Genomic DNA, 20,270 nt, shown 5'->3' with positions numbered 1-20,270 from the left:
TCTTATTCTAGGTGCTCATATTGTTCATATTACTCATATATTGTAGACTAAACATTTAATCATGTTGAATATATATTTTTTACTGTTGCTATAATTTTCCGGCAGGTAAAACTGTTTCATCCTATTATATGTTACAACAGTGGTTCTCAAACTTTTTCATATCAAGGACCCCAAATTGACAGAAATTAGACCACAGACCCCTATCTGATAAGATATTTGCTTTTAGATGTTTTATTACAGAAAGTGTATGAAACCCATGACCAAAGTAATCATACAGTCTGTCATTGTGTTAATTATGGATGGAACTATAGTAAAAATGAATTATTCCCCTTTTTGCTGGGGACCCCCTGGGACCCCCTCAAGGACCCCTGGGGGTCCCTTGACCCCACTTTGAGAACTACTGTGTTATGGACTTCATTGGTTTTGATGATGTTGCTTGTGAATCAGCGCCTCCGCCTCTTTCACATGATCACATTCACTTCAGACCATCTCTCAGCTGTTTGTAATGAAGCTGTTATTCCTCTTCATACTGACGGACGACAAATTACCAAATGAGGGAATATCTTTCACAAGAATGATGTTCATTCCTCCAGGAGAGTTTAGAGACTTGCAGAATCAATGTCAAAGCACACTCAAGCTTCATATGGTGGCCTAACACCTTATTAAGAGACTCTATGTTGGTTGTTCCTTTAATTTGTCGACCGTCTGTTCTACTCAACACATGGAAGTATTTTCTCTCATTTCCTGCCATTGAAAGAGCTACAGACTTCCTTCTGTAAAACCATGAGGTTCCACCGAGATTTGAACTCGGATCGCTGGATTCAAAGTCCAGAGTGCTAACCATTACACCATGGAACCACATAAATGTCCTCCACCCCTGTTACTTCCATCCAGAGTTACTGTTTCTCTAAACAATCGTAAAACAGTTGAACTTTCAAGTTGTTTTCCTGAAGACACGTCTTTCACTCAGCCTTGAAAAGCCATTAGTTGCACGATAAGATGACTGAGTCACAAAGTTCTCTGCTAGATTTAAAAGTTATTGTACAAGAAACAGTGTCCTGAAGTACAACTTTCTCGTTCTGCCACAACATTTCCCCCCATACAGTTACAAGGTATATCCAGTAGAAGAGACAGTGCTGTAAAGCAGTACTGAAGTAAAGCAGTTATGTCACTGCAACACCAAAGACATGCATGGAGTCATAACCTTGAGAGGGTGCTGGTTCACCGAGACATCTATTTGGAATAAATGTGTTCCCAGACTTTATGTGTGATCATGCTCCTGAACCATCCTTTTTATGAACATCAAAGGTTTTTATTTGATATTTTACAACATTAAAATCACTAATTATCAGATTAGAAAGCAGCAGTAGCAGAGCTGTAAAGAATTAGACGGATTTATTGCTGCTGAGATGTATTTATCTTTTTAAAGTGTTAGATATGAAGGATGGCAGGATTTGTTATAGATATGGCCTATGTGGATTGAGCCTAACAATATCAGACCTACACCAGAGGAGCTGATTAAAGAAATTAACACCTCCACCAGTTCAGAGAAGCAGAAAGCAGTTTGAAAGGGACACAAATTGCCTATTTAAGAATGCAAACACACTGCATCATAGGTCATGCTCAGGGCTCATTAAAGGAGAGGGGAAACTCTGTAGAAACCCATTGAGCATTTCTCTGAGCATCATTAAAACACATGCACCCTGGTGACAGACTGACTTTTATCTCTAAGTCAAGGCTGTGACCATTAAAGGGAAATACTATTTGCCATTCCTGTCCTCTGAGACAGTCCAGTCAATATCTGTAAACAAGGAGAACTCAGCAACTCTCTCCCACAGCTAACTCATCCAGAAGTGGCTTGAGGCATCTCTCTGCGGCACAGATTTTATCTATACATAGCGACTTCCAGTTGAAATGCCATATTTGTTGAGCCCTTTCAGTTTAAACATTTATTTCAGGCTTATTTTATGGTGTTTTGCAAACAATTGTTTTTGGACTTCTGCTAAAACAATGATTTCAGGCCCTTCAGGCAGCAGAATAGAGTGCCATCAAACCACAGTAATAACAATAGAATATACAGTGCCATCACTTCACACAGTAACGCTATTCTTCCTAAATTTAAGTCATTCCCAAACTACTTCCGTTAAGACTGTACTGTAACAAAAATGAACAAATGTTGAATATAAATTTACTTATTGTATGAAGATGTGTTTGGTTTTTTTCATGCATGCTCTTGTTGATGCTGCAGCTATAGACCCCCACTGCAAAACATCCCACACTGCTCAACCTGAAACGTCAGCACGTCCTTACGTGCCCTACTGAGGTTGAGATTCTAATGTTGCCTTTACTTGCTCCTCGGAATCTATAGACTTCATCAAACTCTCAAGACAACATCTGGTCTTCGTCACATCTCGTGAGACTGTAACTTAATTATTTTCTTACTTTTCATTTAGACAGCTTGTAATAATAATAATAACACAGGTTGTTACATTTTAAACAGATTGTGGCAGTAGCAATAAAACGGTAGTGGGTGGCAATAATTTAAAAAAAAAGTCGCGGAATAAATAAATAAAAAGGAGAGTTCGCCTCAAATATAAATTTGATTTTTAAGTTTTGGTAAATAATCTAGACTTTGTTCTAATAGTATTTAGCCTACATTGTCTGGTCTACTTATGCGGTTTCCTGGAAATACCCACATTTCTTCCACCATGAAGGCAACAATCATTTTACGTATGTGGTGGTCTCGCTGAGCAAACGATGAAGAAAACATTATCAGCGCTGAGATGATGCCAGCCTTTCCGCAGACAGTGGGACTGGACGAAGCCCGCTGTCACACTTATTTATGGCGTCAGTCTGCTGTATTTGAACGATGTACGCAGCTGCCTCTGCATCCCGCTGCTACTTTCTGGTGAGAAGAGAGATATTCAGCCAGACATCCGAGTGGATGGAAATGACACCGCACTGCTCCAAATTCATCCGCTTGAGCGAAGGAGGATAGCCCGACAGGCGAACACATCCTCGTGTTTTGGTGTTTATAACACAATAACAACACAGTTTTACCGCCCTGCATCCACCAGACTCTCACGCAGCACCAACGCAGCGATAACGTTGTCGTATTTGTGTCTCATCACTTTGCAGAGATGTCCTTCACAATGGAGGATAATTTGGAGTCGGGGTGGGTGGCTGTTCGCCCCAATGCGTTTGAGGAGAAGGAAAAGCATAAATTTGTTTTTATCGTCGCGTGGAATGAGGTGGAGGGTAAATTTGCCATCACGTGTCACAACAGGACGGTGCAGAGGAGAAGCTTCGGCAGCAGGGAGGCGACCAGCCAGGATGGGGACAAAACAAAATGGCCCGAAAGTCCCGGCAGGGATAAAGTATCCAAAGGAGGCTACAGGGAGGCCAAAAACAAGTCTCCATCCGTGACAGCGTCCAAAGCAAGTCCTGTCAAAACTGTGATCAAATCTGCGCCATCTCCCCTCAGTCCTGACACAGAGGTGCTGAGGTCACCAAGAGAGGACCAGCTGTCCCCTTCACTGGACAGCTTGGACCTGGAGGAGCTGGATAGTCTGTGCAGGGAGGACTGCAGCTGGGCAGGACTCTTTTCTTTTCAGGACTTGCGGGCGATCCACCAGCAGCTGTGCTCGGTGAACTCGGACCTGGGACCCTGCCTACCGGACTTCCCGGAGGAACCAGCCGGGATGTGGACAGTGCTGTTCGGCCCGGCGGAGGTCTCCGAGAGCGAAATGGATGAGCTGTGCTACAGTTTACAGGTGTACCTGGGCCATGCGCTGGACACATGTGGTTGGAAGATCCTTTCACAGGTTCTGTTCACGGAAAACGACGATCCTGATGAGTACTACGAGAGCCTGAGCGAGCTGAGGCAGTCCGGGCACGAGGAAGCGCTCAACCGCGCGACAAAACATCTGCAAGAGGTGAGAATGTGATCCTACCACAGCATCTCCATGACTGCACCACCTCAGTCTGAGCTCATCTTCAGTCTGTAATAATCATACAGTTACACATCTGGACAACTGGGATCATCCCAGTTCATCAACAGTCTTTTTGCTGTGTCTTACCACAGTGGTTCTCAAACGTTTTCATGTAAGGACCCCTAAACTGACACAAATTAGACCACGGACTCCCCAAGATTTTGTCCCAGACTCCCCCGTCTGATAATATCTTTGCTTTTAGATGTTTTATTACAGAAAGTGTATAAAACCCATGACCAAAATAGTCATGGATGGAATCATAGTGAAAATTAATTATTCCCCTTTTTGCTGGGGACCCCCTGGGTCCCCCTCAAGGACCCCTGGGGTTCCCCGGACCTCAATTTGAGAACCACTGCCTTACCACAGTGGTTGTGAGGAAGTGTCATGCACTAGTAATTAATCTGAGGTAGACAATTTCTATTTATCTTGAATGTTCACCTTTAATGGTTATAGTGTGAAGTGCAGAACAATACAGTATACAGAAAAATTAACAAAAAATTGGTAAAAGATGACAATGATGATGGATGAAAAGTAGATATATTTTAAGCAAAACTTCATATTTTCTTATTTGGTCATTTTTAATAAGAGGGTTCATCCTAAACTAAAATGGTGTGGGTTTTCTTTCTTGGGTAAACTAAGTATAGATGTGTTGACTATCCAGTACATTCATATCACATGATCATTAATAAAAGAAGGAGTAGTCTTCCATCTTGTCAGGAAGCTGCAGGGATGTTTCATTGGCCATGCAAAGTAAAATCAGGTGACGTTTATGAGGTAATACATAACTCTGGTGGCCATATTACCTAAAGCATTAGAAGAACCGTCCGTGAGGAAAAGAAGCCAGTCAAACAGCGATTTAGCAGCAATTCTGATCCTATGACAGTATCTCGAAATATTGAATGGAAGATAGAAAGATCAATATCACACTGGCCAGCTGGTAAGAGAAGAGGAATTTATAAAATTATGCCGTACCTGTAAGTACCTTCCTCGTGGAGTCTTGTGCACACACACACACTTAAAGCATTTCTTTTCTTTCAGCGCAGTCATCTTCTCTGACAGTCCTGCAGCTAACAGGTTTCTATTATGACTCTATCTATTGTCAACATGTAGTTGAGGCGTCTGTATGATTCAGTATGAAATAGCTACGATTTTAAGGGGTTAATTTTGGTTATTTATATCTACAAGACTTGGTTAACACACTGTATTTAAATTTTTGATGACATGGAGCCACTTAATATCAGAGCTTACATATCAGATTCCTTTCTCTGTCTCTTTTGTTCTTATTATATTTCATTCTGTCTGTTGGTATATATGATACATATGATACATGGATAGATATGAAGCAGAGACGCAAAGAAATTTTGACATATCCATGTATCAGTAAAGAATAATTGAAGAATACTGCTATATTTGTTATTAATATTTTTTTAATTGAAAACAGCATATTTATATTTCAAATATTCAAATGTGCTCATCACATATAGCTTAGTGTGCACCAGAGGGGAGTTAAAAATCATCAGTCATGACGGCTAAACACAAGAAACAGAAATATAATCTTCTTAAAAGAGTTTTGTCTTTTTAAAGAATATAATATGTGGTAGAAAAATATTACAAAATGAACTGCAATATGTCAGCAAATGTAGTTATAACACGTTACTGTGTCAAAAACACACAGTAAAGAATTGAAACTTCCACGTTCAGACGTGATTCTCATGCAGAACATTTACGTACCGATGGAAAAAAAGCTGCAGTTATAATATTAACAAACACTTCTGTGAAACATGTCTGTATATATAATATAAACACACACTAGCAGTGATTTGTATCTTGAGTCTTCGACACAGACAGACAAACAGTGAAGACAGGATCCTGACGCGCACCAGACCTGCTCCTCTTACACACCAAACAGGAGCAAGTGATTGATTAATGCTCTTAATATAAACAGACATTATACTGATACTCGCTGGCTCTCAACGTGTTCTACTAATCAATGGCGTTACATTAAAGCAGCCTCGACTTATGGAGCCAGACAGTGAAAGAAGTCCTCTGGAGTGAGAGAGGGGCGTTAATGAAAGAGCGTTAACAAGGTTCCTTGTATTTATGGAATAAATATATTTCAAATGCATGCATTATTGAGCAAGAACACGCCATTTTAGCTTAACCATTTCTTTAATACCCACATATCAATTGTGAATGCTGCATCCAACCGTCCCACTGCGTGACCTGAATCCCTTCGTAATTCCCAAGTAATTTCAAAAGATATAAACAGTCAAATTAAATAAAATCTGCTTGAGTTGTTGTTTTACATCCACAGGACACAGTAGAGTTGTTTTTTTTTTTGATATGTGCGTGTTATTACTGTCCCTGCAAAATTAAGAGAGAGTAAAGAGTTAGGGGTTAGATTTGTTTATGTTATTTTCTGGCAAAGGCGTTTCCTCTCTGCTCTACTTTTGGCAGTGAAATGAGGCCATGAGTAGACGAATCAACCACATGTCATTCCACCCAGTCAGTCCCACACCCACTCCAGTCGACACAGTTCAGAAGTACACACACACCCAGAATTAAAAAAAAAAAAAAAAAGACAGAAAACCAGACACAGGAAACGGTGGCTCACTGCCCTTCCTGAGCAAAAAAAAAAAAAAAACATCTAATAGCAGAGCCATCACTGTCAGAGAATGTCTGCCAACCAGCCAGAGCTCATCTGCTTCAATTGTTTCAATAAATGACAGTCGCTGTACAGGATTGTTTGAAGAAGTGAAGTGTTCGTCCTGAGGATGGACAGGACAGCCCGAACTTCTGTCTGCAGTGACATTGCTCTGTAGTTGTTGTGTATCCACACACACACACACACACACACACACACACTTTGTCCTATTGATCCTCTCACTCCATTTGAGGGCTGAGTTAATGGCTATTTCAGTGCTTGCTGGTAGCCTACAGGATTGTTCAGTCTGGCAAAAATGTGTGTGTATTGATCTTGTTCCCAGCAGCAGAAATGACTCTTGCTCATTCAGCCACAGTCTGTGTGCTGAGAGACTGCACTCCTATAGTCCTATTATTTACAGTTACACAAAAAATCCTTTTAGTCTAACAGCAAGGCGCAAGTTTCCATTCAGAGCAGAATGACAATAAAAGATGTATTTGACTGAGTTCTTCTGTATGCTTCACTGTGACTGGTTTACTTGACTCTCTGACACTGTCACACTGTGATGTTATCTTTGATGTTGACAAGTAGCAAAAAGGAGATGTTATCCATATTTCTTGCAACATACACAACAGTCAGCAGACAGCTGGAAAGATATTCAGTGCATTTGGATGTTACATTACAGCCACTTGTGTTTGCCTCTTGCTCAGTGTGAAAGTTTCTCATTTGTTTATCAGAAGCTTCAACAAATATTTATATTTTTTCCAGGCTAGGTGCTCCCAGCTGTCTGGTTGTTTCTGTCTGGACCTATTTGGCATCCCCTTTTACATTTGATGTGGATAATTGCATATTCCATATGGATAAAGTCTCCATGTTTTCTGATGATTTTTTTATATGTAGCAAACAATAATAATTTCCTTTTTGTGTACGTGATGCAGCTGATGGAGAAACACAAGACCATGGACAGCATGGTGGAGCTGTTGGAACTGTATGAGGAGGAGGACCAGGCCTATGGAGGTTTGCTGGAGGCCTCCACACAGCTGTACCAGTACCTGCTGCAGCCCTTCAGAGATATGAGGGAACTAGCTATGCTACGCAGACAGCAGATCAAGGTAATCATTTGCACCAGTTTAAGTTTAGAGAGGCCAGTAATTTGCCAAAATCTCTTTGGCCTTTTACCAAGCCTCTTCAACTTTTTGAGGTCTTGTTAGTGTCAGCATGTCGACAGTAACAAGTACTCAGTATACACACATACTGTAGATGGTGATTTCATTAGTGAAAAAATGTGTAATACGTCATGCACATCCAAGTAGGAGAAAATGACAAATATGACAGTGGTGTTTTTGTTTCCAGATGTTCGACCCTCTTGTGGTAGACCATGTCGGGGCTTTTTCTGAGTCCAGGAGTCACTCAGACGCTATGGTTAATTAGCATACATGGGAAGCTGTATTTCCCTGCAGGAATGGTCATTAAGCACAATGGATGGTCACAGGAAGTTCTCATGCCTCTGAAAATAGGGTCTGCTCTGCATGTGTGTGCATCAGTGTGTATGTTTGACTGTGAAGTATCATGCAAAATGAATTCTCTGGAATATTCCCATGAGATGCTTTATGTTTAAAAAAAAAACAATGGGAGAGTAATGAGATGTATCTAATTTCAGTGAGAAGAGGGAGGCTGATGAATGGATAAATGATGGAAGAGCTTTGTTCGATCATTGCAGTGCTGATGGCACATTTATATTTAGCTCAGTGACACACACAGCACATCAGTTAAAAAAAAGACTTTAAAACCACATGACCACGTAGCATCTGTTTACAAAGAAACAAACACATGTACATATATATATATATATATATATATATATATATATATATATATATATATATATATATATATATATATACTACACATACCACCAAAAAAAGCTTTTCCCAACCTATAAATACATGTCTGTCAATTTCCACAGTGTCTGAAGCACTTCTGGGATGTGGGCTTTGTGGGTTGAGTGACATGCTGTGAGCTGGAATTAAGGCCCATAGATCTCCAATTTCCTGCAGTCTCACAAAGACATGAATAAGTCATGTTGTGTATGGTCCTATAGGTTTACTCCAGGACTAGACTAGACTAGTCTAGACTAGACTACTACTCACTAGAGACTTCCACCAGCCCAGACCGCCAACTTCTGGTTTAGCCCTCTGGCTATCTTGAATGGGGATAAAACAATTAATTCGAGCAGCTCTTCTAGACTTTCAAAATGTGATTGAACCAAATGCATCAAATTGTGATAGTGAGTCATTTTGCAGAGGTTGTGATGCTCAAAATATTTATCCACCATTTGACAGCCGCTCCTTTTCCCATGCAGGAAAAATGGTTTTTGGGCCCTTGTCGGACCCGGAAGTTGTAATTACACGGTTTGGGTTGGTTGAGGTATTTTATAAAATAAATATGGAATTACGGAAATAAAGCCTAATTAGGCAAATCATGTCCCATTTAAAAAATGTTGTATTTATCATAATTTGTTGTATTTTTCAATTTAAAACAAATGAGAATTATGATTTTAAGTGCATGTTTCCTGACACATTAACATCCAAACTGCAGGGATATATATTTTAACCTATAACAATAGAGCATTTTTTATAATCTCATCACATGTTTTGTTTGTAAAATGTTATTCCGTAAAGTAACTAATAACTAAATTAGATGCTCAATATTAGATGGGATTAAAGACTACAATATTTTGTTCTGCATAGTAGTGGAGCAGAAGTACAAGTATAAAGTAGCGTGAAATGGAAATCAAGTAAAGGTCAACTACATAAAACGTGTACTTACAGAACTTGAGTGTATGTGTTTCCACCACTGGTTTTCAATCTTTCGACTGACTAAACTAACGGAAACCAAACTTAACAGATGAGAAAACTCGCTTGAATGTGGTTTAATAAAACATAAATATTGTTGTACTGAGGTAATTAATAGCAGATGGTGATAAGATATAGAGCAGGGCTGCTGACTGGATTAACCATTTAGTCTGTTTAAGTACAGTTTGGTGTTAGCTGTATACTTTTTAGTTGAGAAAGCATCTAATCATTTTGTTTTTTCTGTGGACTGAAAGGCGAGCACCAGCAAACTATTCCCAACTTTGACTTTTTAGCTTTACAGTAGGTCAAAGTTGACAGTCAGCTGTGTTTGCTTTAACTTCAGTTCACTTTGTCACTGCTCAGTTGTTTGTTGCACATCGAACTCTACCCTCCTCTGTCACTGTGCTGTCAGACACAGATTTCACTGCAGTAAATCAAGTTTGCTCAGAAACATGTGAGTGCAAGTAATCCCTGAGAGGCTTTGCCAGAAAGGCAAAAACCATAGGTCCCACCAGGATTTGAACTCAGATCACTAGATCCAGAGTCTAGAGTGCTAACCATTACACCATGGAAGCTCCTACCAATATGTTGAAGGAAGAGGGGCTGTTAAACTACACTTCCGGGTCTATTTATAGACTGCAGTGTCTAGCTGAGACACAGCATGGCTTTCTCTAACTCTTTTTCAGCTGAATTTTCTTTTCTGTTCCCTTTAGCTGGTCAGAAATTCATTTGTAAATATTAAATATTTTTATCTCGCAAATGATCCAGTTTCCATTATCTGTCAATGATCTGTAATTTTGTCAAGTTAAGTATATATGCATATATATATATATATATATATATATATATATATATATGTGTGTGTGTGTGTGTGTGTATATATATATATATATACACATGGAGAGCCTCTACTTTGAGGATCTTCAGTATACAGTGTGGTGAAGTAGCACTTGTACCACATTATCACACATGAAGGTGAATGTTTTCAATATGTAGCATCATTCTCAAAATGTGTGACCCAGCATTTACTGCCTTCATCCTTTTCAAAAGCAAAACAAAAGTTTGCATGCTCTGACTGTTTCACTATTACCGACAGATGTTGTGAAAAGTGTAGATGAAATTTTATGGTTTTCAGGGCTACAAGTTAGTTTTTAAAAAAGAACATCCTGTTGAGATTTGAACTCAGATTGTTGGCTTCAACTATGAAGCTATTCTCGCATAGTTGTGTTTAGCTACTCATTGTGTCCATTTCACAGTGTTTATGGGGCTTTTTTCTGTTTTCTCACTGTACAGAGGGGTGTGCCTCCTCAAATAAATCTATAGATCAACTTAATTGTTTCAGTGGAAACTAATGTGAAATGGGGGGAGAGGAAAGGCCACAGTGAAAAAGATGACTGTAATATGTGAGCTAATCATAATGTAGAAAATGTGAGAGTGTTGATTGACAAATTAAGATGGCCATTATATAAACTGTATATGTTTAGAAAGAAAAAAAGGTAGATGGAAGATTGTCAGATTGTCATAGTTGGACAACAAGATGAAATGTAGATAACAAACTGTAAGATAAACAACGGAAATCTAACGTACGCATTGAACATACAGACAACAATCTTGAAACTCACACTTAAAAATGAGAAGCATCAGTGTACTCAGTTTCTGAGTTGTTCAGTTCAAGTGAAATATCTCCATGTTTCCCCTCTTCTTGTGCATTCAGGAGGGCACAGGAAGACAATATATCTGAATAGTTGTATATGGCATGTTTCTGCAAGTTAGTTTTTAGCCATATGAGCAGCGTGGCTCTACTGATGGCAGTGTCGGGCTGTCGGTGGGTCAGTCCACCACTTTGGTCCAGAATGAAATATAAACAACTATCGGATGGATTGCCATGATGTTCGTGAAGACAAATCTTACTGACTTTGGTGGTTCCCTGGTTTTTCCTCTTGTACCACCATGAGGTTGATTTAATGTTTTATAGTGAAATATCTCAACAACTATTTGATGGATTGCCATTAAATTTTGTACATTCTTGGTCCTCAGAGGATGACTGACTTTGGTGATCTACTGACCACATCTCTAGCGCCACCTTGAGGTTGACATTTTTGGCTTTCAGTAAAATGTCTTGTCAGTTATTAGATGAATTGCCATAACATTTGGTACAGATATCTTTGATGCCCAGAAGATGAATCCTAATGACTCTTCATCTAGCTCCACCAGCAGGTCAACATTTTCACCTTTCCAGTGAAATATCTCAACATTTCCTTAATAGATTGGCAGAAAATGTTGTGCAGATGTTCATGGTTCCCAAACGAGTCTTAATGACTGATTTCTTGACTTTTCCTCCAGCGCCACCATGAGGTCCACATTTATGGTTTTAAGGATCTGAATATTCCCCTCAGAATGAATTTTAATCACTTTGGGACCCCTTGACTTTTCCTCTAGTGCTATCATCGTCAAATTTTCAATTTGTCCAAATTTTAGTTTATGACTAAATACCTGCGAAACTAATCACATTCCCACCAGCCCAGCTGCACTTTGTGTTTAGTGCTAATAAGCAAATGTTAGAATGGTAACACCCTAAACTATGATGGTGAACAAGGTAAGACTTTCCTACCAGTTGGTTTAATTCTGCCCTTGATAAAGTCCACAAGATAGATGGTTGGTAGCTAAATAACTATGGATCCACCAAGAGTTTTTCATGTGTGTATACCACAACTTACTCTCCTCTGAGTAAGAACATTAAGAAAATTGTTGGAAGGCATTGAAATGTTCTTTGTGTATCCTACTTGTAAAATGCTGTCCTCTGACCCCCTGTTTTCTCTCACTACAGAGCTAGAAATGTTAAAGACTTGTTAGTGCAGATTCTTTTGGCCACCCTGTTCCTACCCAAAGAAGTTGAGATGGAATGAGCGGCTTCTTTCCTTGTCACAACTTTATGGCATGTGAAAATTCAAAGAAATTAGTATATTCACAAGTCACACTTCTGGCAAAACCTACAGCATCAGACAGTGTCTTAGCTGCATATCTGTTGGTGTGATTTTACCTTCTCTCATGCCTGTGTGAGCTTCAGTGCATTGATTAAACAAGCAGAGTGGTCAGAGTAAGTATTTTGTAACATAAGAGTGCCATACGCAGAAATGATATGAAGTCAGCTGTTGCAAAACGCTTTAAGGAAGCTTTCCATTCAGTCTGAACACTGTCATTCTGTGCATTCCAGATTTTACTTTTACTCACATTTTTTTCACTGTGTCACTTCTTGAGCGTGGAATAAATGGATTCTTTGGCATCTTAAGAGCCTCCTCTACTTTTTTGACAGTGTGCAGGCAAACTCTTCATGGAATGGGACTGTTGTTTTTGGCCAAGCGCAAACCTTCTGACTGTTTTAAACATTATACCTTCTCAACGTCAGCATGTTAGCATTGTCATTGTGAGTGTGTTAGCATGCTGATTGTAGCATTTAGCTCAAAGCACCACTGTGCTAAAGTACACCTGCACAGAGCAGCGAGCTCGGCTATAAACTCTTAGTCTTGTAGGTTTTCATTTAAAAGGTTGCTCCACTAATTAGATTTACTGTATCACAAATCATTGGACATAAAGCGCAGATGTTTTAAATTACACTATGTATAGGAGTGCAGAAAAAAAAGAAAAATCAAAGGAATGAGTGCTGGCATCCTGACACCAGTAAATTGCAGTGGTACGTGATACTGGTGCACTGCTGAGTCGTGCAGTTTGAGCTGAGGTGCAGCGAGGCTATGTGGGGTCAGACAGGGATGGAGCTCTAACCTGTGCTGCTTACTTTCCTTCTTTGTCCTGTATTCTGTTTTTCTCTTGTACACCTGGTACTTCACTTTTTCCAGATGTGTGTCGTTCATGAAATATAGTTTATCTGTCTTGGCTACATTTTGATCAGTAAAGTAATGGTACATTATAGTTTACAGTCATGGAAAAAAAAGATGAGGATATAAATTAGAGGAAAAGGAGAAAGTAGAGCCAAAGATTCCTTTCTCTGTGAATGGTTGATAGAGACATAGCAATGCTGTATATCCCATTATGATCCTTAAGTATCTTCCCAAAGTTCTAAAATGCACAAATTTAAAGATGGAGACAGTCTATAATGCTGTAATATTAATAGTAATATTACAGTAAGGACCATCACAACTAAGATGAGAGTAGTTTTATATTCTTCGCTATATCTGTTTGCTATGTTCAGTCTAAATGGTCAGTATTCTTTTGTAAACATGTTGAAAATGGGGTTGTCGTTGACCTTTTAACACTGACACTGACATTTGCATTAAAGAAATATTGAAAGTTGTGTGTGCATGTGTGTTTGAGTGTACACATGGTAACTTGTACTGTATACTGTCACTGCCAGTGCTGCTGTATGTGGGAATGTAGCTCCCTCTCCAGGCTTACTTTCTTTATTAGCCTCTGACTGTGTGGTATTATTATCATCAGTGAGATTGTATTGGCTGTCCGTTGCACACAGGAGCTACTCTTTCTAGCATTTTTATCACTTTGGGCGAAGCCCTTGGTATCCCATAATCCTCAGGTCCAACTTTTGATAACAACACACAGTACTTAAACATATCTATCTCTTAGATCTATGAACTATATTATAATCTTTCTCATAGTCCCTAACTTTGGCTACTGTGGTGTTGTTCCGGGTTTTGCTGAAACCAATAAAATATAAACTATCATCCTCTTTCAACAGATCTCCCTGGAGAATGACTACTTGGGCCCAAGACGGATTGAAGCTCTAAAGAAGGAGGACTCCGACTGGCAGAAGAAAGCTCAGGAGGCAGTCCTCAACATCCAGGAGTTTACTGTAAAATACTTTGAGATCACTGCCAGAGCTCAGAAAGGTACAATGTGCTGTAACTGTCACTGTCAATGTCAAGTCAATAAAGCAGCAGTGGAATGACTCTGAATTATCACACACGTAGTGGAAACACTGGCCTGCTATTGACCTGTGTGTGGTTTTGAACGCCAGGGGTAATATGATTTGGTATTAATGAGGCAGTGCAGACAGCCATGCTTTGACAGAAATGGGGAAACAAGGACAACCTATCGATCAAACAGTTCTGATGTACAGGGTTACTCCACAATGTGCCCCTGCTTATCCCAGTTTTTCTCCAGGTCCATTTATTATCTGACACTTATAACATGAATGGCTTCAAGTGCAAACTGGAATGGGAGAGGTTGTAATGTCCAAATGTGGCCAATAGATGTCTCCCTCCCTCTACATTATTGTATGAAAGCTTTACTCCTGTGAGTCTTTACTTATCATGTTCAAAGAAAAGAAATTGTGGGTGACGCGCCCACTGACTGTACCAGAAAACTCTTTGATTGTGTTGGTGACTCACATTCACGTGAGCGCGAGTCACTCTTAACTGTGAAGTTTCACTCAGCTGCTTGAACATTCCCCTTTTGTTTATTTGTGTGTGTGTGCAGGAGTGTATGAGCGTATGAAGGTGGACCAGCGTAAGTTTGGTAAGGCTTCATGGACTGCGGCGGTGGAGCGCATGGAGAGACTGCGCTACTCTGTCGCCAAGGAAACCCTGCAGCTCCAGAGAGCCAGGGAGATCTGTCTGGAACAGAGGAAACACACACTTCGAGATGAGGTGTGGTAGTAACCCACAACATTTTGTCATACTCCAAAACATGAACACACAGATGTAAACACACTTCACCTTTGATTTACTATCTCACAAACACACAGCTGCTTTGTGACTTTAGTTTTTCTGTCCCATCCCTGCAGATGCAGAGCTTGTGTAGCAGTGAGGATGCAATGGCCCTCTTAGACCACATGGAGTCACAGTACTATGAGCTCCAGCTTCAACTTTATGACATCCAGGCTGAGATCCTACAGTGTGAAGAGCTTCTTCTCACCGCTCAACTAGACAGCATCCGCAGACAGATGACAGGTACGGCTTTATTTCAGCAGAATTTTAGATATTAGCATAACTATTCTTTGACAAATTGCATACATTTATGATCTGATATGTATCATCTTGTTTTTAAGAGGATCCAGACAAGTATTCAATACTGTGGACTGTGCATAAACGTGTTACAAGACAGTCGATTATAGAATTATCACAGTGTACATTACTGCTGCGTCTGTCTAACACATGCAAGATCTGCACTTATGTGCGCTCTTGTATATTTTTATATGTGTGTGTGTGCTCTCATGCGTGTGTTTTCAGAGCGTCAAGATGAGGTGGTGTACTATGACACCTTTGAAAGTGCAGATGATATAACGGAGGATGATACTGTGGAGAGGGAAGAAATGCGCAAACTTCAGGTCAGCGCTCGACAGCTGGAGGCGAGAAGGGGGCGCATCACTGCCAAGCGCTCCTATCTGAGGAACAAGAGGGTGTGTAAAACTAACGCTCACACTTATTCTCATTCTTGAAGTCTATCCTGGATTCTACACACTATTAGAGTATATTTATTCAGGATGTAGAATGGTGTGTTTATTTTGTACTATGTCTTATTGGACTTTATATCCAAGCAGAAATGACCCTCATAACCTTTCTGTTTAGCTTTCCTGCTAAGCCAGACACATATGTTATCAAGAAACATCTAAAAATATGGATTGGAATATAACGGAAGGCTTCTCCTCCCACTTTGTTGTTGATTATTGTTCAGATACTGTCCCCTGACTGGGTTGTCTCTTGTAAGAAGAACAAGGAGAAAAGAATCATAGGACAGTTTTTATTGTGTTTTATTGTTAGCAGTATGCATGATGTTGTATGGATCAGTGTGTTGATGTGTTTTCTCTCCTGTCCTCCTGCAGGAGATCTGTGTATCGAACCACAATCAGAAGCAGCAGAAACGTCAAACCATCCAGAAAGACTCAGTATTCTACCAGGTATTACATGTTGATGCTCTCTTTAATTTTCTTATAGTAATGTGGCTGTATACCTGTAAAACATCAGTAACTCTCATTTCCTCTACACCTCTAAATTTTCCAGCTGAAAAATGAAGAAGAGGAAGATGAGGAGAGGAAGAACAGCAGAGTTAGTCAAGAGAGACAGAGAACTCTGGACAGACTACGCACTTTCAAACAGGTATTTGCCCTCCTATTAACTGTAAATATTAGAACATATTTCATTTTTTTCTACTGATTGACTTCTGTGTCTCTCTGCGTGTCTTTTCCCAGCGGTACCCGGGTCAGGTGATTCTGAAGTCCACTCGGCTACGTGTTGCCCACACGAGAAGGAGAGAGCGAGGGAGGATTATGGAAATGGGTGGTGGGAGCGAGAGACAGGAGCGCGTGGACTCTGTTTGTGTCCAAACGCAGGGCCAGCCGCTGTGTCTCAGTACCAGCGTGCAGACGGACCCCAGCCCCAGCTCCACACTCACCACCCAGCCCGTCACGGCCCTCACAGCATCGCTTCCTCCGCTGCCAGTGCCCAGTCCTGCAGACTCCTCCTGCTCTCCCTGCTCCCTGTCCTCACTGCTGGCATCACCTATGTCCCCTCCGCCTCCACCTCCCCCTCCTCCTCCCCTCCCAACAAAGGAGCAGTTGTCACCTACTGGGAGCCCAGGCCGCCAGGGGCAGAAGGCTGAGGAAAAGAGTGCAGCAGACGAGCTCTGTCTCTCCCCACTTGGCCCATTCATCCCTCGCTTCTTTGACAGCAGCCAATTGGAGACCGCCCGCAAAAAGCTGAGGAAGATTCCAGAGTTTGAGGCCCACAGCAGAAGAGGTACTGGGACCATTTAGCACCATAGTAGTTTCACAGGTCTTTATCAGGTTAGCCAATTACATCAGCAAATCACAGCCTGTCTTCTTCCTCTCCTCCTGTGTGCAGTGAGCTCGCCCATGGACGAGGTGCTGGCCTCCCTGAAGAGAGGCAGCTTTCACCTTAGGAAGGTCGACCAGCGGTCCCTGGCTCCCGCCAAGGGTGATGATGACCCCAACAGCATCCTAGCTCAGATCCGCAAGGGGGTCAAACTGAGGCAGGTCCCCCCAAAAGAGAGAAAAGACCAGCGAGAGCTCCCAGCCTCCACCGACCCTTTGACCAGGAGCATCCATGAGGCCCTGCGACGCATCAAAGAGGCCTCGCCAGAGTCTGACTCAGACGATGACGGGCTGGCCAGCCATGACTGGGAAAGCTAGGGTTTCAAGGCTCAAACGCAACAAATTAACACACACAGGGATGCCTGCACCCTCTGCACACATTGTACTGTAATGTACTGTGAGTGCTGCGCTGTACTACACACACACACACACACACACACACAGAGTTACTCACTCACACTCAAGCACGCACAGCCCAGTCACACATGTACCCAGTGACTATACAAGGGCCTGAGTCATACTGAATATCACCAACTCACCAAATGCTCCAAAGGTCTATGGTCAACCTGTTCATCCGTTTTGTTTTTCCACATTGCATTGACCATCATGACAGACATTATTGTTTACTGTACGTTTCTGCGGTTTTATTATATAATCAGACTGTAATGATGCCATGTTTATTTGTATTTTTCAACTGTACTGTCAAAAAGCTCTGCACTGGTCCTCTGTGGCCACATTAAGTCAGAAATAGCACACGCCACAGTTTTAAACCCACACACTGCACTGAGAGTTATTTGTGAAACTGAAAACCTCATACAGTAATCTATTAGGTGTGTGTGATCTTTTCTTCTCTCTCCGAAGCATTAGAAATGAGAAACTGTAACTGTAACAAAACTATGTAATGGATACTGTAAGGTTTGTAATTTGGGGTCATGTGCGAGACTGAAAACATAGAAGAGATTTGAACTGGGATCACTGGCTAAACAGTGTGGAGCGTTAACCATGAAACATCACCTCCGTCGACACCTTTAGCTCTTCTATTTTTATCAGCATTCTGTGACTGAGCCGCACTTTGCTGCACAGCTGGTGTTGTCCTGTCACATGTAGGTGCGATGGTGTCAGACAGTATAAGGACCGCTGCTTGTCTCATCTGACTGTAAATCCTTTAGTCTGTCACACAAGATTCATGCCCCCCTCCCCTCCCCCCCTTTGTCCTCCTCCGCCCTTCACCTCCCCCAACTCTCACACCCTCTCTGGGTGAGGGAATATGTATCGACCCATCTGTTCATCCACAGCATATGGCCGGGCTGGTGGGAGATAGAGAGAGTCACAAATTAGGTTTATCATTTGGTGCCACAGCTAACTAGTAGGATAGGTTCATTGGAGGGGTCATCAGCAGAGCTTCTTGAGCGAGGAAGAGGTAATCTTTGTAAAGCGTGGGCGGACTCGGTCGGTGATTCCCGAGCTTTGTATGTGGGGAAAGTCACGGCAGAGCTGTGAGATCGGTCACGCTTGTTTTAATGATGGATGGTATGTGGGAGGTTAGATTCTCTCAGCGCTGTAGGGAGTCACTGTGGGCTGTGGAGCAGGCGGTTGTGATTGATGCGGTTTCTCCTTCCATCTTACTCACTTTCTCTCCTCTATTGCATCTTTTCTCATTTCTTTCTTTGCACTTAGTGGGCAGAAACACACAGTAGGAGGTCTTACTCATAGTCCTAGAAGTGAAAACATGCACACATGGACTCGTGCACTGAACTCACAGCCAACATGTGCAGAAATATTAGCTGCAAAGTGAGTCCAAAGCTTCTACTTCTAAATCTTTGTTTTCATAAATGGTTTCAGCGCTTTTATGACACATAGTACAAATACTGAATCACTTTATCTGTACAGCAACAACTTTTTGTTATTTGTTTTTTTATCACTTGTGAACCAAGAGATCTCTAGTAGTTGAGTGAGATTTAAAAGCACTGAAAAACATGTGGAATTGGACTTGGAGAAGTGTGGAGTACACAGGACAGTATGAGAGGAGCAGTGGGATGCTTGGCGGCGCAGGAATTCACACAAACATACGTGTTGACATGAGGAAAAAAGATGTGGATTCATACACTAAGCTCCGACTTGCATTGTCTGTGCTTTTTGCTCTCTTATGCTTGCATTGAGAGCCTGTTGCAACAGAATACCCATTCACAGATTAATCATGAAGCAGACACTAATGTAGAAAGAACGGGCATGTGAGTATATGTCACATTATACAGCTTGAAAATAGCTCACTGCTAAAGAGAGTTTATTATTTTCCTGGCAGAGCAAATCTGAGGCACTTTTACGTGTCTTCTACGACTGTCAGCAGCACAATGTTCTTCCATGGTACCCTCATCATGTAGCATGACATCTCAAAAGTTTCCCAAAAGATCTTGGTACTAAGTTTTACGTTGCTCCACTAAGCAATGACCAACAATGTGCTGAAAACTTTTGGAAAACACCTTTGCTATGAACTATCTGTCACCTGACTGACTGACCTTAGAAACACACTGTCATCTGTTTTACACTGACCTTTATCTATAAATAACCTTAACACAGCTTGTTTGTCAGCTAACTGTCATTTGCATTGCATTTCATTGCTTCATTTTTATCCTGTTTCTTCTTCTTGCATTTCCAGCCAAATTGTTTTGTGATGTGTTTGCTTCTGAACATTTCCTACGTAGACCTGTTATCCATACAGGCTGACTATATGACCCTCTGTCTCAATAAGCCACAGTCAGTCACTTTGAGAAGTGCAATATCAATATAAAGAAATACATGAAAAATGATCAATCAACTTAAATGTGATGAGCTCAGACTGATCAATGGCTGAATAATGGACTTATTAAACATTGCAGTTGTTTTTACATACTTGTGTATAGACATACTGTCCCAAGAATACCTTTTTGCCTTTAGTCCTATCATTTTCATTTATTCAAATCTTTTTTTTTTAATTGAAC

General features: G+C 41.0%; 1 protein-coding gene and 1 non-coding gene across 2 annotated transcripts; one reads left to right on the top strand and one right to left on the bottom strand.

Moving 5' to 3' along the window:
* Positions 1-361: 361 nt before the first annotated feature.
* On the top strand, positions 362-20,063 carry LOC121903921 (junction-mediating and -regulatory protein-like). Its single transcript, XM_042421337.1, has 10 exons — positions 362-3,935; positions 7,575-7,748; positions 14,200-14,350; positions 14,940-15,109; positions 15,247-15,412; positions 15,692-15,861; positions 16,285-16,359; positions 16,463-16,558; positions 16,651-17,197; positions 17,303-20,063. The coding sequence occupies exons 1-10, from the start codon at positions 3,141-3,143 to the stop codon at positions 17,608-17,610; spliced, it is 2,652 nt and encodes an 883-aa protein (XP_042277271.1). The 5' UTR covers positions 362-3,140; the 3' UTR covers positions 17,611-20,063.
* Positions 787-858, bottom strand: trnaq-uug. The gene has a single exon. It is a non-coding gene; the product is annotated as a tRNA-Gln (tRNA).
* Positions 20,064-20,270: the final 207 nt, after the last annotated feature.

The sequence above is a fragment of the Thunnus maccoyii genome, chromosome 9, assembly GCF_910596095.1.
Source record: "Thunnus maccoyii chromosome 9, fThuMac1.1, whole genome shotgun sequence".
In the NCBI taxonomy this organism is placed as follows: domain Eukaryota; kingdom Metazoa; phylum Chordata; class Actinopteri; order Scombriformes; family Scombridae; genus Thunnus; species Thunnus maccoyii.
Note: the sequence above shows the minus strand (reverse complement) of the source record. Positions and strands in the feature narration are given on the sequence as shown.

Bases quoted from the DNA above. Each gene is read 5' to 3' on its own strand.
- LOC121903921 (XM_042421337.1), top strand. From the start codon at position 3,141: ATGTCCTTCACAATGGAGGATAATTTGGAGTCGGGGTGGGTGGCTGTT. The intron at 7,749-14,199 runs GTAATCATTTGC...CTCTTTCAACAG, and splicing joins TACGCAGACAGCAGATCAAG to ATCTCCCTGGAGAATGACTA. The intron at 16,559-16,650 runs GTATTTGCCCTC...GTCTTTTCCCAG, and splicing joins GACTACGCACTTTCAAACAG to CGGTACCCGGGTCAGGTGAT.